Source organism: Heterodontus francisci, chromosome 14, assembly GCF_036365525.1.
Source record: "Heterodontus francisci isolate sHetFra1 chromosome 14, sHetFra1.hap1, whole genome shotgun sequence".
Lineage (NCBI taxonomy): Eukaryota > Metazoa > Chordata > Chondrichthyes > Heterodontiformes > Heterodontidae > Heterodontus > Heterodontus francisci.
Window position 1 is genome coordinate 90,414,760 of NC_090384.1, and position 27,571 is coordinate 90,442,330.

Here is a 27,571-nt window from a genome sequence, read left to right on the forward strand (position 1 = left end):
CATTTCTAACATGAAATGGCTAACGTTATGGGTATGATGAATTATTTCCCCCAATCCCCGAAATTTTTTAATATTTTGTTTCAAATATTATTTTTAGCAGTTTGAATTGTTTAAATTGCTGGCGCGGACAGCCCACCCCCTCCACGTGATTGGGGGGGACAGCCCACCCCCTCCACGTGATTGGGGGGGGGACAGCCCACCCCCTCCACGTGATTGGAGGGGGACAGCCCACCCCCTCCACGTGATTGGGGGGGGACAGCCCACCCCCTCCACGTGATTGGGGAGGGGGGGGGGACAGGCTGCCCCGGCTATTTAAATGAGCTGCCACGCGGTATATTGTATCGGTTCTGCGGCGTGTGGCCTGCACATGCGGGCCACCATTTTTTGAGCCCACTGCCGAGAGTGGATTTTGAAGCTGACCACATTCACTATTGCGGGGAGGCTCTCAGCATACTGTCAGCAACAATGGCAACCTCAGACCAGTTACAGATAACAAGTACCAACATACTGTCTGCCCCACATTCGGCTCTGCATTGTAGCAAAATAAATAAATCGATTTTTTTCAGTGTTTTAGATGTGAAAAATGTATTTTTCCCTTTTTAAATTGGATAAAACCAGTACATAAACCTGTTTAAACAAATCTTTCTGGAGCCACTTAGTCAGGGATAACTTAGCTTTTAAAAATATTCAATCAACATTGCGTTTACCACAATAGTCCAGTATTTCAGAGGAGACAAGTCTGCTGTAAAATTTCTGCAGTTTTATGTTCTTTTCTACGTATCAGGTTTTTGCCATTATTACAGAATTTGAAGAAATGTTTGCAATCGTTAAATGTTTCAAATCATAATTTATACAATTTCATCTTTTAATGAAACCAGACACTGTCCTATTTTTGTCTTCCTGCACTTTTACAATCCTTATTTCTATTAACGATACCCCCCTAATTTAGTCTCATCAATTTTTTTCCTGAATTAAGTACAGATAATTTAGTCGTCTGCTAATTCTACTTATCTGATAATTCAACTCTTTTAGCATTGTGTTATGTATGTTCTGTTGTTTGATTAAAATTATTGGATCATCCCAATTTTTTTTGGCACAAATGAATTTGGGACAGTGGAACACCACTGATCATATTTTTCCACTCTGAACATCTTCCTTTTACCCTAACTCCATGAATACGACTCTCCAACAATCTGGTTACCTACAAGGTTAGGTTGGAGAAGCTGGGGTTGTTCTCCTTGGTGCAAAAAAGATTGAAGGAAGATTTGATAGAGGTGTACAAGATTATGACAGGTTTAGATAAGGTAGATAAAGAAAAGTTGTTCCCAGTAGCTGATGGTACAAGGACTAGGGGACACAGATTTAAGGTTTTGGGTAAGCGATGCCAGCGGGGGGAGGGGTTGAAGAAGAACTTTTCTTAAGCACCGAGGGGTAATGACCTGGAGCTCGCTTCCTATGAGGATGGCGGAAGCCCGGACGATGAATAATTTCAAAAGGCAATTGAATGGGCACTTGAGGGAAATAAATTTGCCGGGCAATGGGGATAGACCAGGGGAGTGGGCCTGATTGGGTTGTGCTGCAGAGAGCTGGTATGGACTCGATGGGCTGAATGGCCTCCTTCTGTGCTCTACTGACTCTATTACTCTAGGAGTCTCTCTATCCATGTGCTGACATACCCATTCATTCCATATCAGTATTTTTATCACAAGTATCTTGTGTAATAATCCTATCAAATGCTTTTTTGAAAACTCATATAACCACATCAGCTGAATTTCCTTTATCTAATCTTTTTCCCCCAAAATTCTACAATGTTGGTCAAGCATGATATTTTTAAGGAATCAGTGCTACATAGTGCTGATTAACCCATTTCTCCAAATCCAAAGTAATTTCATCTTACATTATAGATTCTTGTACTTTACCAGTAAGTGAAGACTAAGTGTTCTACAATTTCTTGACTTATCGCCATCTTCTTTCCTGAATCCAAAAATTATAGTCAGAGCCTCTATTATTTCTTCCCAAGGTGTCCTCTGATCACATTGACTTGTTAACCTTGAATTTGTGCAACTTTTTTTTTCGTACCATCTCACTTTGAATAATAGCCTCCATTAACTGTTGCAACTCCTGTTGCAACCTACAACAGCCCTCCACACTATTCACAACTCCAGCAACCTTTGTGTCATCGGCAAACTTACTAACCGGCAATATAAATTTTTTCTTCGTTTTCATGGGATGTGGGTGTCGCTGGCAATGCCAGCACATGTTCTCCTCCCAAATTATCCTTGAGAATGTGGTTGTGAGCTGCCTTCTTGAACCACAAGAAATAGGAGTAGGAGTAGACTATATGGCCCATTGAGCCTGCTCTGCCATTCAATACGATCATGGCTGATCTTAGGCTTCAACTCTACTTCCCCGCCGCTTGCCATATGACATGAACAAATTACATAGCATTTTACAGCACATAAAGAGACCATTTGTCCCAACAGGTCTGTGCCAGTGTTTATGCTCCACTGGAGCCTTTTCCCACCCCCCTCACCCTATGAATATATCCTCCTATTCCTTTCTTCCTCTGTACTTACCTCGCTTCCCATTAAATGCCTCTATGAGGCACAGACCAAGCTTTTGCATTAAAATGAAACAGGAAAGGACATTCCTCATCCTACCAACTCAACTTCCACTAGTCCATTGATGGTGCATCCAAATTCAGGAGCACCCCAAAAAGGTATGCATTTGTAAAAACAAACCGACTCCTAGAAACTAAAAACATACTTCAAGAACTATAGTCCTTATTCATCCATTCAATAAATTTGATGAACTTTTAAATCTGTAATTGAAATATACAAGTGAATTGCAAGTGTGTTTTAACATAATGGGCTGCATTTTAACAGTCTGCCGTTGAAGTAGCCGCAGACATTAAAAAATGTGGCCCGCCTGCATGGGCACCACGTCGTGGAGCTGCCGCAATTCAAATTAAGCAGCTTCATTCACAATATCTTTCTTTCATTGGAGAATGGAGCTTGAATGAGCAAGTTAGAAGCCAAGGAACAGGACAAATGTACAAGCACATAATACTGCAATTTCTTTGAAGTACAATTTCTATTTTATAGATGTAATGAGAAAATAGTGATTGAAGACTAGACTGGATCAGATAAGAGAGAACCGCTTTGTGGCATCAGTCAATAACAGAAGAGATTGATCGATTCCCAACAAAATGCCAATAGCTAGGTTGTGGGTTCATGGCCACAAGTTGTTGAAGATTTCAGTCTTAGTTGTATCTTTTAGGCACTTATGGTAAGCACAGTTATCCAGTGCCTTCGGAGGGGAATTCAGAAAGAATCAACACATTACGGGCCTGGACTCAGGAGAAAATAAGCTCTGCTGTCCACAAGTACATAATGAAGGTGGAAAATATGGAAAAGTGAAATAAATAATATCAAAGATCATAAAATAAATGGATTCCAGATGCTAAAGTACCATAGAAAATGACAACACATGGAGCTGCGAAATGTAGGTTCATGACTAAGCAGTTCTGCACAAGAGGGCTCTACCTCACAATTAGTATCCATTGGCCCCTGGTGGAAAATGCATTTATAGATAATTGATTTTTAAAACTATATTCACAAGTTCCTTGGGCTGGAATTCATGATCTCGCCATGAAAAAGCAGCAGCTTGCCTGCACGCCATAGAGCCACCGCAATCTTCCGTGTGGCGGTCCATTTGCATCCCTGGGGCAGGGATTTAAAATAAATACATCTCCTTTGCCCCTCTCCCACCACCCCCCTATAACAATTAAATTAAATGATTTGCCCTTTCCTCCCCAAAACACACCTTTACCATCTGACCTTCCCCCCCAATACTGCACAAACTTTCAACTACAACCCTTCCCACCATCCCCTACACTCATGACATTAATTTGACCCCATTCCCACCCCCTGCACTGATAAACTTACCTTCCCTACCCCCCACCAGTGTTGCGTCTTGTTTCCCCAGATGAGGATCCGAAGGGGCGGGAGTGCCAGCCACCAGGCCGAAAATCGCAGCGGGACATCAGGCGGCGATGTGGGCTTAATTAAAGCAATCATTATAATTTATTTAAATATTCAAATTACAGTCCCGTCTTCGAGCGGTGGACAGTGGGGGCGGGGGCCACCATGAGGCTTTGCCACTGCCGGTAATATTGGGCTGGGCCCACCCAGCATCGGGGTGTGTGCTGGCCCTCTCCCGGAGACATTTTCTGGCTCCTCCCCCCCTCCAGGAAACCTGACATCGGACAGGGTGGGGGGGTGGGGGTGGGGTTGGGGGGTGTCGGTAAAATTCAGCCCCTCATGTTTTGCATAACATCAGGAAGTTGCAGCAAACAAAAGCCAGAGTTTTGCCATGAGAGAGTTTGAGAGGAGAGGAGAGGAAGGGAGGGGAAGAAATTGCACTCATCACTGCAAATACATGCTCCATTGTCCCATGAGCAAAGGCTAAGCGCAGTTTACGTTAAGCAACATAATGGTGCATGGCATTGAAAGGAAGCAAACAAAATGAGATTTGTTAAAAATAGAGAAGAAAATTCTCTGATGAATAAAATGAATGACTATTCTTACTTTACAGAACACATGACTCAGTTAAAGTCAGAATTCTGGAATGCTTAATGATGAGAATACCAATGAAAATTGGCGCTCGCGTCAAACGTATTCAATCCTCAGTAATTGAACTTCAGTATTTGGGAGCACAAATGGCAAGTTTTATTTTGGTAAAATGTGGAAAGAAAAGAGAACTCTATCTACTTTTGGAGCTGAAAGGCTTATTTAAAAAAAAAATTTAAAACTGCATCTTGCTCCCAGAGTCAATTTATTTGAAGCCATTTGTGTGCCCAGGTGTGTTTTCATATGCTAAAGCACATTAATCAATATAATGTACAAGTGAATACTGTCCTGGAGTCACTGTTAAGAGTATCCTTAGGATATATGATATCAGGATACATGCAAACTAAAATGAGCATTATTCAAATTAATCTAATTCCTTCCATTGGTACAATATATGGATTGCAATGCAATGATTTCCTTTATAATTTCACAACTGAAGTTTTATTGAACTGCAACACTCCAACAAAATGGGAGCTGAACTGCAATGTACCGGGGATATGAAACCAAATGTATCCATTGAATCATAAGTGCAGTACTTTGGGCCCCAAGGAGGAACTGAGCACAGAGTTACATTTTCAAGCAACCAAAGATGTTCGCAGCACAGACTGAGGCTAGCCCCTTCTATGCTCACTCTTTGAGTCATCTACTCTTTTATAATGTAGTAACACCTTCTGCATCAACCAATCCCAATGGCAAAGCATTCCATGCTTTAACTACTCTCCATGTAAAGAAATTTCTCAACCTTTATTCTCATTCTCAATGGCCATTTAATTTAATGAACCCTCATGTCTGACTCCCAGAGGAAATATTGTTTCCTTATTGACCCTATACATAATTTTAAAAAGTTTAGTTTAGTTTAGTTTAGAGATACAGCACTGAAACAGGCCCTTCGGCCCACTGAGTCTGTGCCGACCATCAACCACCCACTTATACTAATCCTACACTAATCCCATATTCCTACCTCATCCCCACCTGTCCCTATATTTTCCCTACCACCTACCTACACTAGGGGCAATTTCTAATGGCCAATTTACCTATCAACCTGCAAGTCTTTGCATTCTTCGCCTTCTCTGCTTCAATGGAAATTGTCCCAGTATCTCAAGTCTCTCCTCAAAACTACAGTTTCCAATCCCTGGTAATATCCTGACAAATTTTGGCTGCATGTTTTGTACGGCTTTAATGCCCATTCTATAATCATGCAACAAAAACTGCACATAATACTCTGTGAACTAACAATTGCTTTATACAAATTTATCAAGACCTCTTGACTTTTGCACTCATGTGAGCCTATTTTCAAAATCCAAAATGCTATTTTTTTCTTCCGGCTTTAACTTCCTGCATTTGTACTTTATGGGAATTACGGATTTGAATCCATTGGTCATCTTATACCTTTCAGCATATCTCTCCTGAGTGCATATTCCTATTTCTTGTTTTCCTTCTCATGATTTGTTACCTCACACTTTGCCACATCACATTACATCCACCAGCTGCCTGTCCAATCTGCTAATCTGTAATCTCCGCACTTGCCTGCCAAACCTCATTATTTTTGTGTTATCAGCAAATTTCAATATTGTGTTCCCTATGTCACAGTTATCCATACAGGACTTCTTATGCTTGTTCCATTCTACTTTAATGTATAGCATGCTAATTCAAAAAAAAAAGATTCAGAAAAATAAAGACATTTTGCCCATCTCAACATTTGCAACTCTGCAAACAAAGGAGGTTTTTACTGAAATCATCCCCTATATCTTTGATGAAAAATGCTGGTATTTAAATCTTTGCCATTTGATTGGGACTTCAGAGGATTGAATAACGACACAACAGTAATGTACCTTAGACTGTACGAGTTGCATTACTGTTCTCTTATCAGAAATCCCCTGGAGACTCAGTGGGAGAATGCACCACGTGATGTGGCCTTAGTCATAAAGATCACAAAGTCTCCAGGTTCTATCTCTGATTTATGACAAGTTAGCTTATTTTAGTTCAAGTAGTGGTGAGGAAGTGCAGATGAGACTCAATGCCCTTGAAAAAGTGAGAAAGCCATGGAAGGAAAGAAATCAGACAGGGCTCCAGCTCACAATTTGTGCCTGTTAATCTTCTTGTGCAAAATACATATAGGACAGTCAATTTTTTTTCATACAGACAACAGTTAGGGAAGCCATGTGAAGGCGCTGTGATCAGTCCAGACTGCAACTGACTAGTGAGCGCTTATAGATTCATGTCATCAACCACAGAGCATTCTTAATTTCCAACCAAATATACAGTAAAACATTGCATAACCCTATCATTTAGCACATAGGCAATTTAACACTTAGCAAAAATATGAAGACGCTGAAAAACATCTTGAAAAGTTTAGTCATGAGGGAAATGGCGGTTTTCAAAATGCTTCTTTTATTATAACAGTTATGTTCAACTCTCTTCCTCAGACCTGCTGTACAACAGTGGTGTAATTGTCTGGCAGGTCACAGGGATCACAACAGCAAAGTTAGATTGTTCTCATGGTTTCCATCCTCCCATGACAGACAGCCATCCCCAAACCAAGAGGGCAGACAAGTAGACTACTTCTACACAGCAATAATCTTCTAGCTGGCTTGTGGGAACAGTTAAGTTCACCAATTTTGCATTCACTCCTCTCAACTAAGTTCAAGAACTCTCAATGTGTTGAAACACCAAATGCAAATTTATGGTTCACCATCAAATAGTGCAATATGTCAATGTCCCAACCATAGGCAAGTGTTTCTAAATGAAGACAATCTTCTCTATCAGAATAGATATCAAAATATAAAGGGACTCCATTACATATTGTATGCATTTATATAACTCAAGAATGTACATTGGTTTTCTAGCAGTACTTTTGTACCATCAATGAGGCACAGGTTACAAACTTGCAAATTCAAATTAAAATAACCATTGCTAAAATTTTTGACATGCAAGTGTTTATATTGTTCCTGAACTTACATTAATGCAACAACCAGGTTTAGACTGATAACTGACAAGTAACACTCACGCCAGACAAGTGCCAGGCAATGTCCATCTCCAACCACAGAGAGTCTAACCAAACTCCTCTTGACATTCAATTGGGGTTAACATTGACCACAAGTCAGGAGTGTGACGGACTTGTCTGGATGGGTGGAGCTCCAACAGCACTTAAGAAGCTCAACATCATCCAAGACGAAGCAGATTGGCATCCCATCTACCCCCTTAAACATTCATTCCCTCCACCAACAGTAGCATTATGTACCATCTACAAGATGCACTGCAGCAACTTGCCAAAGTTTCTTCAACAGCACAACCTCTACCACCTAGAATGACATGAGTAGCAGGAGCATGGGAACACCACCACTAGCAAGTTCCCCTCCAAGTCACACACCATCCTGACTTGGAACTATTTTGCCATTCCTTCATTGTCAATGGGTCAAAATCCTGGAACTCATGACCAAACAGCACTGTGGGAGTATCTTAACCACACAGACTGCAGCAGTTCAAGGTGATGGCTCACCACCACTTCCTCAAGAGCAATTAGGGATGGACAACAAATGGGCCTTGCCAGCGATGCCCACATTGTGTGAATAAATAAATAAATCTCCCACAGCATTACTAAACGTAGGATCATAACTGGCAGAGTTTGATGGAGCTCTGTATACAAGCTCACACTTCAAATCAATAATAAATGCAGAAAACCTTTGGATGCATAACAAGTGACACTCCTCCTCCTCAAACATTTATTGCAAAGTCCCACTAAAAGGTCAGATTAACTTCAATATTTATATGTTCCTAAATGCAAAAAACAGTCTCTGAATTGCACAGAATGAATTGCTGGGAACCTGCGCCTATGCAAAATAAACTACTCATATTGTACCCTACAGTGCTAGCTAGTTATAAGATTAGTGTCCCTGATTAATTAATGTTAAGAACTTCAAAATGTAAGAAATAGGAGCAGCAGTAGGCCATTTGACCCCTCAAGCCTGCTCCACCATTCACTAAGATAATGCCTGACCTGATATTGGCCTCAACTCTACTTTCCTGCCTATCCCCATAACCCTTGACTCTCCTATTGTTCAATAATCTGACTCTCTCAGCCTTGAATATATTCTCAGCCTCCACAGCTCTCTGGGGAAGAGAATTCCAAAGATTCACGACCCTCTGAGAGAAGAAATTCCTCCTCATCTCCATTTTAAATGGGCAACCACATATTCTGAAATTATGTCCCTTAGCTCTAGATTTCCCCAAGCGGGGCAACATCATCTCTGCATTAACTCTGTCAAACCCCATCAGAACCTTATATGTTTCAACAAGATCACCTCTCATTCTTCTAAACTTCTAACAGTGAGTATAGGCCCAACCTTTCCTCTTAAGACAACCCCTTCATCCCAGAAATAAAACTAGTGAACCTTCTCTGAACTGACATTCCCCCCTGAGAGAAGGAGACCAAAACTATACGCAGTACTCTAAGTGCAGTCTCACCAACGCCCTGTACAGTTTTAGCAAGACTTCCCTGCTTTTATACTCCATTCCCCATGCAATATAGACCAACAATCCATTTGCCTTCCTAATTAGCTGCACCTGCATGCTAACCTTTTGTGTTTCATTTATGAGGACACCCAGATCCCTCAGTACCACAGCATTCTGCGGTCTTTCTCCATTTAAATAATATTTTACTTTTCTATTTTTCCTACCAACTCACATTTTCCCACATTATACTCCGTCTGCCAAATTTTTGCCCACTTACTGAACCCATCTGTATCCCTTTGCGGACTCTTTGGGGTGAATTTTCCCAGCCCCATGGTGGTGGACTTGGAGATGGAGGGGAAAGGAAAATAGGGGAACGGCTCCCTGACGCAGTCCCGTCACCGGGAAGTTTCCCAGGACAGCCAGGAAAATGGATCAGCTGCCCCCTGAATGGAGGCGGGCAGTCAATTTACATACCTAAGGCCCCAACTGAGGCACTTTCCTGGTGGCGGAATGGCTCCCTGCCTCGTGCAGGGTCCGTCGGCTCTGTGGAAGCAGTCTTGCTGTGGCAAGCTGGGGAGCCATTGAAGCCAGAGGCTCCAAGTTCCAAAGAGGGGGCTGCTAGCAGGAAAGGCCACACCCACAGCCCAAACACTTGTGCCAAAGGGGTTTCCCCTCCTCTCAGAGTCACCTAACGGTTTGGCTTGCTTTAAATTTTCGCCTATGAGGGCGCCTCCATTTTGAGGTCTCTTGCCTGCTTGAACAACTCCCATCTCTCCCGGTGGGGCTGCTGAGGCTGTAGAGCTGTCAGCCCTCTGATTGGGCTGGCAGCATCAGGCGTCCGCCCAGTGTGCTTCATAGGACGATGAGCTCAAAGGCATCCAATTAGGAGGCCACCGCTGGGAATATAGTTCTGCCAGTCTTGCTCCGGGCAAATGCAGGATCGGGACTCCCATTTGGTCCCAACGTCAGGGTCCCAAAATCCAGAGGAAAATCCAGTCCTTTGTGTCCTCCTCAAAACATGCTTTTTCACCTATCTTTGTATCGTCAGCAAATTTAGCTACAATACACTTGGTCTCTTCATCCAATTCATTAATACAGATTGTAAATAGTTGAGGCTTCAGCATTGATCCTTGTGGCGCCCCGCTAGTTACAGTTTGCCAACCTGAAAATGACCCATTTATCCGGACTCTCTGTTTTCTGTTAGTTAGCCAATCCTCTATCCATGCTACTATGTTATAACCAACAAATATTCAAGTAAATAAAAATGACAGCAAAGCAACAGCTTTAAAGGTGTTTCAGGATAAACTGAATCAAACCCATACAATCATATCTTATACCACTCGGTGCTAACAATTTGAAGCTCCAAAACTGTAGTGTCAACTACCTTCAGTAACATGAGAACCAAAGAAACAAGCTTTTTCTGTTTAGCAGATGAATAGAATTGCTGGAACCTTAAACAGGCAACCCACTCACTGTGAGGCACTGTAACTATACACATTACACAAACTGGCCACATACACAGGATGGCAACTTGCCTAAACCACCTTGTAACAAGTGGTTTGCATAGCTAAATTGTACAATGTGAAGCAGTTATGCATCAAATGGAAGACGGGTGGTTATTACAGCAGGATATCTGTGACAGAACAGCAAGATCACATAGGTCATTGTTTTAAAATTAGGGGTTGCCCTTTTAGGACAGAGATGAGAATTTTTTTCCCTCAGTGGGTTGTGCGACTTTGGAACTCTCTGCCGCAGAAGGCACTGGAGGCGGGATCATTGAATATTTTCATGCAGAGGTAGATAGATTCTTGTTAGGCAAGGGAATCAAACATTATCAGGAAGGATCTAAAGGGAGGGCTAAGAAGAGCAAGGAGAGGACACGAGAAGTCATTGGCGGATAGGATCAAAGAAAACCCTAAGGCTTTCTATAGGTATATCAGGAATAAACGAATGATAAGAGTTAGAACAGGGCCAATCAAGGATAGTAGTGGGAAGTTGTGTGCGGAATCAGAGGAGATAGGGGAAGCGTTAAATGAATATTTTTCGTCAGTATTTACAGTAGAGAAAGAAAATGTTGCCGAGGAGATTACTGAGATACAGCCTACTAGGCTAGATGGGATTGAGATTCACAAGGAGGAGGTGTTAGCAATTTTGGAAAGAGTGAAAATAGATAAGTCCCCTGGGCCAGATGGGATTTATCCTAGGATTCTCTGGGAAGCCAGGGAGGAGATTGCAGAGCCGTTGTTGTTGATCTTTAAGTCGTCATTGTCGACAGGAGTAGTGCCGGAGGACTGGAGGATAGCAAATGTTGTCCCCTTGTTCAAGAAGGGGAGTAGAGACAGCCCTGGTAATTATAGACCTGTGAGCCTTACTTCGGTTGTGGGTAAAATGTTGGAAAAGGTTATAAGAGACAGGATTTATAATCATCTTGAAAAGAATAAGTTCATTTGCGATAGTCAGCACGGTTTTGTGAAAGGTAGGTCGTGCCTCACAAACCTTATTGAGTTTTTCGAGAAGGTGACCAAACAGGTGGATGAGGGTAAAGCCGTGGATGTGGTGTATATGGATTTCAGTAAGGCGTTTGATAAGGTTCCCCACGGTAGGCTATTGCAGAAAATACGCAAGTATGGGGTTGAAGGTGATTTAGAGCTTTGGATCAGAAATTGGCTAGCTGAAAGAAGACAGAGGGTGGTGGTTGATGGCAAATGTTCATCCTGGAGTTTAGTTACTAGTGGTGTACCGCAAGGTTCTGTTTTGGGGCCACTGCTGTTTGTCATTTTTATAAACGACCTGGATGAGGGTGTAGAAGGGTGGGTTAGTAAATTTGCGGATGACACGAAGGTCGGTGGAGTTGTGGATAGTGTCGAAGGGTGTTGTAGGGTACAGAGGGACATAGATAGGCTGCAGAGCTGGGCTGAGAGATGGCAAATGGAGTTTAATGCGGAGAAGTGTGAGGTGATTCACTTTGGAAGGAGTAACAGCAATGCAGAGTACTGGGCGAATGGGAAGATTCTTGGTAGTGTAGATGAGCAGAGAGATCTTGGTATCCAGGTACATAAATCCCTGAAAGTTGCTACCCAGGTTAATAGGGCTGTTAAGAAGGCATATGGTGTGTTAGCCTTTATTAGTAGGGGGATCGAGTTTCAGAGCCACGGGGTCATGATGCAGCTGTACAAAACTCTGGTGAGGCCGCACCTGGAGTATTGCGTGCAGTTCTGGTCACCGCATTATAGGAAGGATGTCGAAGCTTTGGAAAGGGTGCAGAGGAGATTTACTAGGATGTTGCCTGGTATGGAAGGAAGGTCTTACGAGGAAAGGCTGAGGGACTTGGGGTTGTTTTCGTTAGAGAGAAGGAGGAGGAGAGGTGACTTAATAGAGACATACAAGATAATCAGAGGGTTAGATAGGGTGGATAGTGAGAGTCTTTTTCCTCGGATGAGGATGGCAAACACGAGGGGACATAGCTTTAAGTTGAGGGGTGAAAGATATAGGACAGATGTCAGAGGTAGTTTCTTTACGCAGAGAGTAGTAGGGGCGTGGAACGCCCTGCCTGCAACAGTAGTAGACTCGCCAACTTTAAGGGCATTTAAGTGGTCATTGGATAGACATATGGATGTAAATGGAATAGTGTAGGTCAGATGATCGGCGCAACATCGAGGGCCGAAGGGCCTGTACTGCGCTGTAATATTCTAATTCTAATTCTAATTCTAGATGGGAGTGTGGAATTTGAAAAACAAACAGATCAGCCATAATCTTATTGAATGGCAGGGCAGGCTCGAGGGGCCGAATGGCCTACTTCGGCTCCTAATTCGTATGTTCGTATGTAAACTACAACACAGAAAGAGCTATTCATCCCAAAAAGTCCATGCTGGTGTTTATCCTCCCATGTGCCTGCTCTGTTTCCATATCTCTTTATTCCCCTTTCCTTCAAGCACCTTTCCAACCTTCTTGTAAATGTTGACAAGGCCCCTGTTTCCATTGCTCAGTCTGGTAGTGTATTCTGTAACCTCACAACCCTCTGTGTAAAATGTTGCTGTTGCTCTCTGCCATAAATCTCTTACAATTAATCTTGTACCTATATCCCTTTTTTAAAAAAAAAACCCTCATCTACTTGAAACATTAAAACATATTCATTTCTATATTCACTTCCCCATCCAATTTTAATATTGAACACCTTTATCAAAGCACTCATTAATCTGTTCTGATGAAAAAAGCTTCAATTTTGCAAGTCTTTCTTCACATTTTCTATTCCTCACATGTAAACCCATTAGGTTTCTCATGGTCTTATCCACTTCAGGTGTTGCTTTTAATTATCTTTAATGAACATATCCTATTACTCTGACTGAACTGAAAACCATCTCAATTCAGGAATATGACAATGCCACATTTCGTTTCCTCATTTTGCACCTGAGCTGCAGTGAGCTCCACGAGCCATCTTTCTTTCAGGCTCCCCTTCAGCCTTGAACTTGCTTTCCTCAGCCACAATCTGATGTCCCCCATTAGCCAAATTTGCCAAAGTAAAAGATTTGATGCTTCTTTGTCCAAAAACATAAGGCTCTCAAATACAATTTTAAAGTACATTTCAGAATGCACATCTTGAGAAAAGAAATATTCTTTCTACCATAAATGATGACCATTCAGGAATTCACACCTTCACTCATCATAGAAATACACAAAAAAATGCAAAAACCCCCATCCTTTTTATATTTTGTACTGCAATATTTTATGGGTCAAAATACATAAAAGCTTGATTTTCTTTTCCATATCGTATAACATTCTCCTAATTTTATTTGCCCAAAATAGGCAATGCTGCATTACAACAAATGGAAGCTCACAGCAATCTCAGCCATTAGCTGGATACTATTCCGAGTACCAAATAAAACATTACCTAATTTAGCTTTCTCTGAAAGGCTGCAGAAGGCTACATGAAACTGCAGAACAAAACCTGACAAGGCCTTCATCATAGTTTATACAATTTCAAGAGATATAGTGTACCAACTAAGCCAAAATCAAGACATATAATTGGTACTTAACCCTTACAATTTTAATCATGTTTACTGGCTGTAACATGGTCTCATTTAACTTCACTAAGCTGTCTATAACTTTTTTTTAAATTCAATTGATGAGAATTCTGTTTTATGAGGATACAGGGTTAAAACTAAAGGATTTCTCAACAGTCAGCTTCTGTCCATTTAATTGGGCTGTAATCGTACGTTGGTAACAAGCAATTAAGTTCAGCCCGCCTGTGAAGAAGATTCCAGCACTATCTTTACACTAATAATAATACCAATATTAGCCACAGGCACAAATCCCTTCAGATTCTGGCACTATCCCAATAAACTACCCTACATACTGTAGCTTGATATGTCATACTGACCATCAACCACAGCAGAATGTGTCGCTGATAATAAACGCCAGGGCACCTGGCCAAATCCAACTGAATGCACTGTCACTTCACATTGCTGCCACTTTTTTTTTGTTAAATGAGCAGTGACAATACGAAGATCCTGCTGCTTGATACCCAGTTAGATATATATATTTTTAAAAACTGCCCAGGCCACAAAATGTACTCCTCTAAATGAGAGATATGAACTGAAAATCATAATTTTTCTGACCTGTGTATCAAAGCCATTTTCTGTGGTGGTGATCTTTCCATGCAGCACCCTCTCCCCTTCACACACAAGCACATGCGAAGATTTGAGAGAAATCTGGCTCGAATATGTTGGTTTAGTCACTTCCACCTTGCTCCCAAGCTTCAGGTAAGAAGGCTGCTGTAAAGCCCTTGCGGTGACATTCGGGATAGGAGTGGCACTATGAACGGGCTTAGGCAGTCCCGACTTCATTTTCGAGGCCACTAGAATTGCTGGCATTTTCTGTTCCCCTTCTCGACACGTCTTCTTCTAACTCAGTCAGAAACAGCAGCAGCAGTAATAGCAGCAACAGCAGCACCAGGAGAAAAGCTACGTGCTTTGAAATCCGTTCTTCTATAGCAGTCTGTACAGCCAGAGTAGGAAGCTCAATCACAGTTTAAGTGATGAACAATCAAAGCTGAAAGGTTTTCCCACTGTTCTGTCAACGAGGAATACTTTATTTTATTTTATTTTTACCCCTATTAGTCAGCCAGCTTCATTCCTCCCTTTTGCACCACATGTCTGTGTTTTAGCAGCTGGTTGCACAGAATGACTGAACGTTGTAATTTTCCACAACCAGCCCTTCTGCAGAAAAGCACAGCTCAAGAGATCTGTGGATATTTTTTGTTCGCTGTCCCGTCATTCCACCTTCAAAATCACAGCAGTCCAATGGAGAAATAACATCCTGCTTTCTGCGATTCTTCGTCACATGCAAATATAAGGTAGTGTGTGTGTATATATGTGTGCAGAATTTCCAGCTCAAAACGTCTAGTCTCTTCAGTGTCTTAGTCCAGATGCAAATGCACAGCTTAATATGTTAATGACCAATGCCCTTGGAACAGTGCCTTAGGAGAAAGAGAATCTCCTCAGCCTGACCAGCGCTAGCTACAGTCGCAAGACAGAAAGAACGCAGAGAGGAAACTGTCCATTCAGTCTACCGGATCAAAAGATGATGCAGTTTCCTGGCCATAGGTATAAATTTTTTTTTCAAATGCGAACAACTTCATGTATGCGGTTCACCTGAAAGGCAGTCAGTTGTACAGCAAGCAGTGCTGCTTCTGGCAGATTACTGCACACGGATTTAAAACATAACAAAATAAAAACGGTCAGGATAGCTCATCGATTTATATTAGCACATTCTTGTGACTATGCTGAAGAAAAAGCAGTTGAGATCAGAAGAAGGCAAAGGGTCTGATAGTGCAAGCATCTGATTGGCCCAGTTCTCTCAAATCAGAAATACAAAAATTCACTGCAAAAAGGGAGTGGCCTAATACACCGAGAGCTGGCTAAATGTGCCATTATTTTACTGTAGCACAAAGACCATTTGTAGCTTCAGTGGGCTGCAAAAAAAAGAAAATAATGAATAGCCACTAGTTTTGAACTATGTCTGAGTCAGTAAGTCTATAAAGGGAGGATTAAAGAGATAGGCAATAACTCCTCCACATTAAAACTGGGACAGAAAATGCCTGTAGATTTAAACCACCCCAGTCTGTAACTCCTGCTCTAGATAAATACAGTGCAGTCATACCTCGAAATCGTTGATCATTCTTTACTGCCATGTAGTTTCAATCGGAGATTATTTTAAAACGTGTCCAGGTTAGTGTGAGTAAATGACATCTGTGTCACACAAGCTGCAATCCTTTTGTAAGTTGAATGAAAATGTGACATGCAAAATTAGATGTAGCTTTCAGTGTTCTCAAACTAAAGACACATTTGGCACTGGATGTCCAAGTTATTTTTAAGCTGGGTCGAGTAATAATTGACAAATATAGCTTTGCACTTGTTTTAAGCCATGGTATTTGGTATTTCAACCCTTATTATATAAATAAACTGTTGAACTAGTAAAGTATGTTAATGAGTTATTGCAGCATTATCACTGTAAAACCAACTCGAAGCTCCACCTTATTTCTGTTCACGGCATTCAGGCATCACCATAATTTACAAAATGCATCAGATTGGTGCTTTTGCAATAGTTGAATCCTATTAACTTTTTTGAACCGTCTCATTATATTTTCAGGCATATGTCCCTGTAAATGTTTTGCTAACCTGTTTTGAATTGCACGTATGAAACAATATTACATTTCTTTTTTTGCAAAAACACTTTTTTACAATCTTTATACCAATGAATTCGGATATAATTTATAGAGACATTCCTTTATAGGGGAGTTATGCTCAAGCACTGATTGATTTCCGATATATTTTCATCAGTACTAATGGGTTTAACTCGCTAGGAACCATGTGGCAAATAGAAGGATGTCAGTATCATTAAGAATCTCAATTTGAATGACATTTTTAACTATAAATATCACAAATCCAGGATCTGCTTTCACTAATCCAAGTTGGCAGCTATTTATAATGCTCTGGTTCCATCATGAAGCTGATTCGAGTAAGTTGTTTAATCCCTGTTTTCTACTCATCGTCCATCCTGATTTTACAGTTCCCAACTTTCCTGAAGAGCAACGCACCATATTCTCATTCATATTTCTTCTCCAACTTTAATCTAAGTTACAAAAGATACTGCCCTTCACTGCTCCATTCATTTTGACGGTGATGACTGGCATCAATTTCTATTCCTGCCTTTAGATCCTCTGAAATTAAACAAGAGCTCTGGTCCTATTCCTGTCCCTTCCATCACCCACACAATGCAAAATTCTGGCATTTCTTCAAACTCTCGCCCACTCCACTTTCCTGTTTCAATGGAAATTTGCCTATCTTCGCCCTATTCCCTTCATACTTCAAACAACTGCCCTATTCAGTTCACGATTACATATTTTTTTTAAATTAGGAAGCAGCTTGTTTTTTAATTTGTTCATGGGACGTGGTTATCGCTGGCAAGGTCAACATTTATTGACAATTCTTAATTGTCCTTGAGAAGGTAGTGGGTGAGCTGTCTTCTTGGACCGCTGCAGTCTGTGTGGTGTATGGATTCCCACAGCACTTTTAGGTTCCAGGATTTTCATGGAATCATAGAATCATAGAAAGTTTAAGGCACAGAAAGAGGCTAATTGGCCCATCGTGTCTGTGTGGGCAAAAAACGATCCACCTATTCCTATCCCACCTTCAAGCATTTGGTCCATAGCCCTGCAGCTTACGGCACTTGAGGTGCATATCCAGACTCCTTTTGAATGAGTTGAAGGTTTCTGCCTCAACTACCCTTTCAGGCAGTGAGTTCCAGACCATCTCCACCCTCTGGGTGAAAATGTTTTTCCTCATCTCCCCTATAATTTTTCCACCAATCACTTTAAATCTATGCCCCCTTGTCACTGACCTCTCTGCTAAGGTGAATAGACCCTTCCCTGCCTGTGTGGAATTTGCAAGTTCTCCCTGTGTCTGCGTGGGTTTCCTCCGGGTGCTCCGGTTTCCTCCCACATGCCAAAGACTTGCAGGTTGATAGGTAAATTGGCCATTATAAATTGCCCCTAGTATAGGTAGGTGGTAGGGAAATATAGGGACTGGTGGGTATGTGGTAGGAATATGGGATTAGTGTAGGATTAGTATAAAGGGGTGGTTGATGGTCGGCACAGACTCGGTGGGCCGAAGGGCCTGTTTCAGTGCTGTATCTCTAAACTAAACTAAACACCTCCACTCTATCCAAGCCCCTTCAAAATGTTGTACATTTCAATCAGATCTCCAGTCAGCCTTCTCTGTTCCAAGGAGAACAACCCCAGCCTATCCAATCTTTCCTCATAGATGCATTTTTCCTGTCCTGGCAACATCGTTAGTATTTTAAAGCCAAGTTTGGAATTGCCTAACCATTCATCCATCTTCCACCCTCCCCTCTCACTGACCCACAGTGTCATCTAGACACCAACACTTGAAATTTAAAATAATTAAAGATCCCTTCATGACCTAACCACATGCTTTCTCTACAATCTACACCAGGTCTGCATTCCCTAGTGAATGTTCTGCTCCTTGGCCTCTGACCTTCTGTTCATCTGGAACCATCCCAACCTCAGAAAAGCTACTCAAAACCCATCTTTTGGACTAAGCTTTCAGTCTACCTTCTGAATCTCTCCCTTCCAGGCTTGGTGTTCATTTCTTTACTCCAATTTGTTAATCACCTTACAACATTTCTTTATGTTAAAGCAAGTAGGTGCTTTAATGACTATTTCTCAATTTATCTAGTCCTTTATTTTGAGTCTTGCGATTGTACTGTATTATGGGCATTGCCCCTTCACCTTGATTTCTAATTTTTAAAAAAAAACAGGAATCCTGGTTGATTTTCCCTTCTCTCAAACACAGAAGCAATGAGGCCAATTGTAGTGCTAAATGCCAAAGGGATCAAGGGATATGGGGAGACAGCGGGAACAGGGTACTGAATTAGACGATCAGCCATGATCTTTTTTGAATGGCGGAGCAGGCCGGAAGAGCGAATGGCCTACTCCTGCTCCTATTTTCTATGATTCTATGTAGTGACCCAATCCTACCCCCACCTGTGGTCCAACAACATGAATGAGACCCAGAATCGAAACTGAATTTTTTGGGGTTTTATAGGTTAACTGCTACAGCAGGTATCAGGCCTGGACAACATTCTGGCTTGGGCTGATAATTGGCAAGTAAATTTCATGCTACACAAGTGCCAGGCAATGACCATATCCAACACGAGTCTAACCACCTCCCCTTGACATTCAATGGCATTACCTTCGCTGAATCCCCCAATGCCAGTGATGCTGAATTTCTAAGCCTCTGGATCATTCCAGGGATCCACTAGATATATGTGTGGGATCTCAGTCTGTGGCTTATCGCTGCACCATGATGGTCGCCAATGCCATGTTCAAGAGGGCCAGCCACTACGTGCACACTCATACCGATACGGAAAGTTAGGCTGAGAGGGCCATAGGGTTTGGGGCTGGATTCCCCCAGGTGCAGAGTGTAATCGACTGCATGCATGTGGCCATCAAGGCTCACACAGACCAGGCAGCAGCCTTCATCAACAGGGAGCGTTTCCACTCGCTCAACGTAGGACCAGCACAAGCGCTTCCTGCAGGAGTATGCATGGTTCCTGGGAAGTAGCCATGACACCTATAAACCAAGGCAGTCCCAGGTGCCAGACCTTTTCAGACCCCCAGCATGCCTTCAAGGATGGATACTGGGTGACAAGGGCTACCCAAGGAAGATGTGGCTTCTGGCACCTGTGAGGAACCCTAGCACTGCTGCAGAGGGACAACACTTGCCACGGGACAACTTGTGTGATCATCGGACAGGCCATAGTAACCTGATGAGACCCGACAACATGTGTCGGGTTCGGGTCAGGTCGCTCTTCCGGGTCCGGCTTTCGGGCTCGGATCGGGTCGGGCCAGGTCTAGATCCAGGTAGGACACACAGAGTAAGTATTACATTTTGCTCTGCATTTGAACAATGAGGATATTGAGGAGCGCAATGCCTCTTCCGATGATGAGGAAATGGAGGAAGATGCTGACCAGGTGCAGGATACTGAAGAACCCCAGGGACCACAGGCAAGGCACCATGTGATATGCACAAGTGAGACTTGGGACACGCTAACACAGTCACCTTTCACATGATCTTTCATGACAGATACATGCAATTCAATGAAGTTGCAGCACTATTTCCATTTCTCTCTTTGAGCTTTCCATTTACCTGTACCCAATAAGATATTACACTGCGGCATGGGGAATGCATTGACCTCTTGTGGTGTGGTCCACCAATCACAACCTTTGTTGGAACCAGGGTACTCAGCAGCCCGCAAGAAATGCAAGGATACCTCTTGCCTTGTCACATGACACACTTATTGGAGAGCCAGAAAATCGCAAGGCAGCATGCTTTAACAAACTATTAACCCATGAACCCTGAGTGCAGCTCGGTGCTCTTCTTAAATTCTCTTGTGTGTACTTCCACATTGTGCTCTCCCTGTGCTGTCAGCTGAGGTGGAGGCAGGCTGCTGACCTTGCTGCCCCATGGCTTTGGATGACTTTGGCCATCGCCCTCTGCCTGGCTGAGGCCTGGAGGGCCCCGGCATATCAAGGGCCTTCTGTAAGTGCAGGAGCCAGCTCTGTCACCAGAGCTACGTGAGATGCTTGCATCACTGACAGGAACTGAAGAGCTGCAGTCCACACCAGGAGTGCCTGGAGAGGAGCCCCCAGATGCATCAGGGTGCCACTCCTCTGCCCTTTCAAGGCACACCTATACCTCCTTGCTCACCTGAGGAGTGAGAGAACCTGGCGGTGAGCCTAGGCACATTGCCCACCCCTCCCACACCCTCCCCCAGCCATTACTCCACAGAGTTGGCAATGGCATGAAGGTCCAGGCGCATCTCTGGCATCCACTGGGTGGTTTGCTCGATAAGACTCTCCAATTGGGTCCGCAATCTCTCAATGGAGGAAGCTAAGCACACACACACCCCAGAGGCATGGTGGCACTCATGAGCTGGATGGGCTCCTTCATTGCCCGTGCCAGGGTGCGCATAGCCTCTGGAAGAACCATCAGATGTTCCCTCCCCTCACCCTGTAGCTCCAGCATCTGCCGTTTTGCTAATGACTGCAGAGGCATGTCATCAGCCTGAAGTTCAGCATCATCGGGCCCTGCCACAGTCCTCCGAGAGTCAGCTGTCACAACCTCCGTCAGCTGTTCGGGCACATCTGTGCTGTGACCACCAAATTTGTGATCCCGAACAACTCGTGCGCAGATACCCACACACAGAATATCTGCGCTAGTGGTGGGTGTTGCAGCCAGGTTCGAGGGATGACCCCACCTTTAACATAATAAAGCATCCCAAAGCATTTTACAGGAGCATTATGAAACAAAATTTGACAGCGAGCCAAGAAAACAGATATTAGGATAGGTGACTGAAAGCCTAGTCAAAAAGGTAGGTTTTAAAGACGGTCTTAAAGGGGGGAGAGAGAGGAGGAGAGGTTTGGGGGGGCAATTTCAGAACTTTGGGCCTAGGTAGCTAAAGGCACAGTTACCAATAGTGAAGCGATTAAAATCATAGATGTGCAAGAGACCAGAATTGGAGGCGTGCAGAGATCTTGGAGGGTTGTAGCAGGTTACAGAGATTGGGAGGGGCGAGACCATGCAGTGATTTGAAAACAAGGGTGAGAGTTTTAAAATCGAGTTGTTGCCAGACTTCGAGCCAGTGTAGGTCAGTGAGTCCAGCGTTGATGGACGATCAGGACTTCGTGGGAGTTACGATATCGACAGCAGAGATTTGGATGAGCTCAAGTTCACAGAGTGCAAGGTAGAAGGCTGGACAGGAGAACATTGGAGTGGTTGAGTCTAGGGATAACAAAGGCAAAGGCTTCAGCAGCAGATGAACTGAGGCAAAGACGGAGACAAGTGATGGTACAGAGATAAAGAGTTAAATGTAAAGGAGGCAGATTCTTTATCTTCTTGAAAGATAGTGCAAGCCTGTATGCAAATCCCTTTTTCTAAGAGCCAATGAGTAAATGGGCACTCTATGCACTGCAGCTTTTCTAATCCTGTGGCAAAAGCTTCATAGCTTCTTTCTCCATGCACATTTTGTTGTAAACAAAGAGAACTAAACTCTCAGGATTGAAATGAGAGATCCACAAAAGAAACCAACTGCTTCACCCGCCAATCACTGAATTATTTGTGCCAAAGCATAATTACCATTCTAACCAGTTTTGCACAACCATTCAGGGACATATACTGAGACTCATGATCACAGAACTCAACTATTTTTATTTTTGGTAACAGAATTTAAATGCTCTGGAAACAGCACAAATAAATATCCCATACTGACAACAGTAGTGTTGTTAAAATTCTCAGGCTACTGTAGTTAAGGATGTGTCCATCAGTCATATTGCTTTGTATCATACCTTTGGGCTCCACTCTAATGTTAATAGCCGAGGTGTAATTCTGTAGCTTGATTCCAAAGTTGCAGGAAAGCCAAAAATAAATGCCACAGTGGAAACTACACGAAATGTCAGTACAGAAATAAGTTAGCTGGAAGCTGGCAGATGCAGACTTCTGCCTTTAGATCAGAAGAAGCCTAACATGCATTACTTCCTTCCAAGTAAAATACTGCTTGCAAATCCACATATAGCACCAAGCAGAATAAATACTACAAACTTGCAAACCAGCTGTAGTAACAGTAAATGGCACTGCAAATAACCGCAAACTTACAGTGGTTACAAAATTCATAGGATTATTATTTAAGCAACATGACATGGAAAGATGATTACGAATGCAAAAGAGCAACAAGAATGTGATGCTGAGCCTATAGACTGAACTTCACAATCAGCTCATTTATCTCTTAGAGTCATGGAGTCATTCGGGCAAAAGAGGAGGCCATTCGCCCCTTCGTCCATGCTGGCAATCCAGTCAGTTCCATTCCCCTGCTCTATCCCCACCTTGCAAATCTATTTCCCTCAAGTGCCCATCCAATTTACTTTTGAAATCATCGATCATCTCCACTTCCACCAACCTCATAGGCAGCGAGTTCCAGGTCATTACCACTTGTTCTGTAAAAAAGTTCTTCCTCACATCCCTCGTTTGTCCCTAGCCCAAAACTTTTAATCTGTGACCCCTAGTCCTTGTATCATCAGCTAATGGGAACAGCTTTCTTTGTCTACCTTATCTCAACCCGTCTTAATCTTGTACACCTCAATCAAATCTCCCCTCAATCTCCTTTGCTCCAAGGAGAATGTCCCCAGCTTCTCCAACCTAACTTTGTAGCCAAAATTCCCCTATCTCTGGAACCATTCTGGTAAATCTCCTCTGTACTCTCTCAAGGACCCTCAAATCCTTCCTAAAGTGCGGTGACCAGAACTGAATGCAATACTCTAGTTGTGAGCTAACCACAGCTTTACAGAGATTCAGCATAACTTCCCTGCTTTTGTACACAATACCTCTATGTGAAGCCCAAGATCCCATATGCTATCTACTATCCTGAACTCTCTCTGCCTGTGAAGTGGCCAGTCCAGGAAACTCTCAGCCTCTCTGTTGCCTCTCAAGCTCAGAAACCCTGAGTTCGAGCTCAAGTAGCTGGAGACAGTACCTATGCAAGTGGTCACCCAAGACATGCGAAACGTCCTGAAGTTCTCCGATGGTGCTGGAATTGCAAGCAACAGGCCTCAGCTGCCCTTCCATTATCTAAAAAAAACCTCTATTCCCGCTTCTATAATCTAGTTAGTACCTTGTTTAAACTATTCATTTTAATTAATGCCTTTAGCGCTGCTCTGTGCTAAAACCCTTATTGTTAATTCATTTACTATTATACATATCCTGATTGAAATTTTTAATTCCCTGGCTCCTAATTTAAACCTTCATTCTCTTGTTCTTACTTTGGCAAGTTGCTCCCTGTAAAACTCTCAGGATGGTGTGGGAGAAAACTGATAAAATGTGCCTGACAATACGATAGTGTTTTGTTATGACCCCTAAAAAGATACCGATGCACACTTGTCTGAAGCAGAATACATTGAAAAATAGTTATTGTTACAGAATTATAATTTTCACTCGACCAAAGCAACATTTATATACGTCCTAAGGAGCATTATCTAACAAAATTTGACACCAAGTCATATAAGGAGGTATTGGAACAGAAGAACAAAGGAGGTCTTAAGAAGCATCTTAAAAGGAGGAGAGGGAGAGGCGTAGCGGTTTAGGGAGGCAGTACTAGAGTTTAGGGCCTAAGCAGCTGAAGGCATGGCTGTCAATGGTGGAGTAATTAAAATCATGGAAGTACAAAAGGCCAGAATTGAAGGAGCGCAGAGATCTTAGAGGGTTATAAGGCTGCAGGAGGTTACAGATATAGGGAGGAGCAAGGCCATGGAGTGATTTGAAAACAAGGATGAGAATTTTAAAGTTGAGGTGTCACAGGACGAGGAGCCAATGTAGGTTAGCGAGCACAGGGATAACGGGTACGAGTTAGGATACGGGCAGGAGAGTTGTGGATGAGCTCAACTATGCATGTGTAGCTAGAACAGCAAATGAAGAACATGAACATTTGAGTCTCCCTATATCGGCTGACAGTGACTTTATGGTCTACACCTTATAGCACCTGCAATTACTAACATGTAACAGTTTTTATCAGTGCCAGAGATGAGGTATTTTCTAAGCACTATTTGTTCACCAGCACAAAGCAAGGTTAAGGCTGATTCAACATTCCAACATTAATTTAAAAGAATTTCTAAAGGTCTTTGAGGTGCTTGTTATCATTGTGGACAGTTCAGGGAACATTTCATTTCTAATTGGATAAAATCTCCCCCTCAAATATAACTCTGATGCAAAACAGCAACGTTGGGGTAAGCACACTGTTGTACAAAGAAGTCTGAAAACAATGTCATGTTGACCTGATATTCTACCACAGACTCATTGGAATTTCACTAACGGGTGTCTCCTGTTCCTTGTTAAGACAAATCTTTTTCCCTCTACAGGATTATACCACAGAATTTTTTCAACAGCCCACAACAAGGAGGATTTTGAATGGTATTCAACTTTATTAGATATCAGAATGAATGAACTTGCATAGCGCATTTCTCAAAAATCCCAAAGCATTTCAGAAGTAATGAAATGCTTTTTGAAATGTTATGCAGCTAAATGTGGCAAGTAATTTAAACACATTACATCCCATGAGATGAATGATCACTGATCCAAATTTTGGTAATACTAGTTTCATAGTATTGGTTTAAAAAATAATGTTAGCCAAGAACTCCCTGTTCGTCGTTGAATAGTGCCACAAGATCTTTAACATCCATCTGACCTGTCACAACAGACTGACAGTTCAACCTCTTGTCTGAAGGACGGCACCTCGGACAATGCATTACTGGAGTGCTGGCTTAAATTGTGTGCTCACTCTAGGTGTGCGACTTGAACCAACAACCTGCTGACTAAGTGCAATGGCACTAATAGCAACAAACTGTATTTCTATAGTGCCTTTAATGTTGTAAAACATCCCAAGGCACTTGGCACAAAATGGGACACCGAGCCATATAAGGTGATTAGGACTGATGCAGGCAGGTTTTAAGGAGTATCTTATAAGGAGGAGAGAGTGAAGTACAGCAGCAGAAAGGCTTGAAGGAAAATTCACGAGTTAGGGTCCAGGCAGCTCAAGGCACGACCGCCAACCATGCAGTATTCACAAGAGGTCAGAGTTGCAGGAATGCACAGATCTCGAAGGATTGTAGGGCTGGAAGGTGTTGCAGAGATAGGGGGGAGTGAGGCCATGGAGGGATTTGAAAACAAGTATGAGAATTTTAAATCATGGCGTTGCTGGACCGGGTGCCAATATAGATCAGTGAGCACAGAGACACAGAAACATAGAAAATAGGAGCAAAAGGAGGTCATTCGGCCCTTCGAGCCTGTTCCGCCATTCATTATGATCATGGCTGATCATCCAACTCAGTAACCTGTTCCGGCTTTCGCCCCATACCCTTTCATCCCTTTAGACCCAAGAGCTATAACTAACTCCTTTTTGAAAACATACAATGTGTTGGCCTCAACTGCTTTCTGTGGTAGTGAATTCCACAGGCTCACCACTCTCTGGGTGAAGAAATTTCTTCTAATCTCAGTCATGAAAGGTTTACCCCGTATCCTTAGACTATGACCTCTGGTTCTGGACTCCCCCACCATTGGGAACATCGTTCCTGCATCTACCCTGTCAAGTTCTGTTAGAATTTTATAGGTTTCTATGAGATCCCCTCTCACTTTTCTGAACTCCAGCGAATATAATCCTAACCAACTCAATCTCTCCTCATACGTCAGTCCCGCCATCACAGGAATCAGTCTGGTAAACCTTCATTGCACTCCCTCGATAGTAAGAACATCCTTCCTCAGATAAGGACACCAAAACTGCACACAATATTCCAGTTGCGGCCTCACCAAGGCCCTGTATAATTGCAGCAAGACATCCCTGCTTCTGTACTCGAATCCTCTCGCTATGAAGGCCAACATACCATTTGCAGTGGATGAACGGAGCTTTGTGTGAGTTCGGATATGGGCAGCAGAGTTTTGGATGAGCTCGGGTTTCCAGAGGATGCAAGATGGGAGGCTGGCCAGTACAGGATTGTAACAGTCAAGTCTAAAGCTAATGAAGGCATGGATAAGAGTTTCAGATGCAGATGGGCTGAGGCAGGAGGAGACAGGATACATCATGAAGTTGAATATAGATGGTCTCAGTGATGGAGACTGAGCCAAGATGATATAAAAGTAATTGACATGTTACAATTTTTGAACAAAACAAGCTATTAAAATGGGGTACCAAAAAAACCCAGATCCTAACATCTGATATTAGAGGAAATGAGTTTTGATGGGCCCCATGAACTTGTGCTTACTGGAATAAATTCAAGAAATTCTGAGTAGATGCAACAAAAGCAGATTTGTCAATGCACACCAATGAAGGGCTTAAGATGTCATGAGAGTGGGTTAAGCTTCTCAAGGTATATTTTAATAATTCATCTCAGCTCTATCAATACATATGGATGACATATTTATCAGTAGCATGCATAATGAATCTTCAAACAAAAATATCTTTTTTTACACAATGTTTGTATTAGTCGAATGAAAATATGAAAATCCCTTCACGATAATTCTCAAAAGGTTTTGTAAAAATTTGACGACTCAGGGAACTAGTTCTCTATGGCAATTTGCTGTATCTTTAAATATTTCTGTGCTGTACAGTTCAATCCTTTCACAATTAAAGAATACACAATTGTATAAATATGTTTCAACATTTCTTTGTTACAGTATGAAAAAAATTCAGCAAAAAAATTGGGAAAAGAAATGTTTGCAGTTACAAGACACCTGAGCAGATCGAGATGGTCAAAGTTTTTTGCAAATTTTCATCCTGTTTTCAAAGCACTCCATGACCTCCCCCCTCCCTATCTCTGTAATCTCCTCCAGCTCCAGAACCCTGAGAGATCTCTGCGTTCCTGCATTTCA

General features: G+C 42.5%; 1 protein-coding gene across 5 annotated transcripts in view; it reads right to left on the reverse strand.

Annotated features, from left to right (window-relative positions):
• LOC137377146 (neuron navigator 2-like) overlaps positions 1-27,571 on the reverse strand; it is a 984,055-nt gene that overhangs the window by 529,522 nt on the left and 426,962 nt on the right. For 3 of the 5 annotated variants that reach the window (XM_068046512.1, XM_068046508.1, XM_068046521.1), the window contains exon 1: positions 14,699-14,953. The exons of the other annotated variants lie outside the window; for them this stretch is intronic. In XM_068046512.1, coding sequence (XP_067902613.1) covers positions 14,699-14,953 — 255 coding nt within the window. Of the gene's footprint in view, positions 1-14,698; positions 14,954-27,571 lie in introns of those variants that run through there. 5 annotated transcript variants of the gene reach the window in all.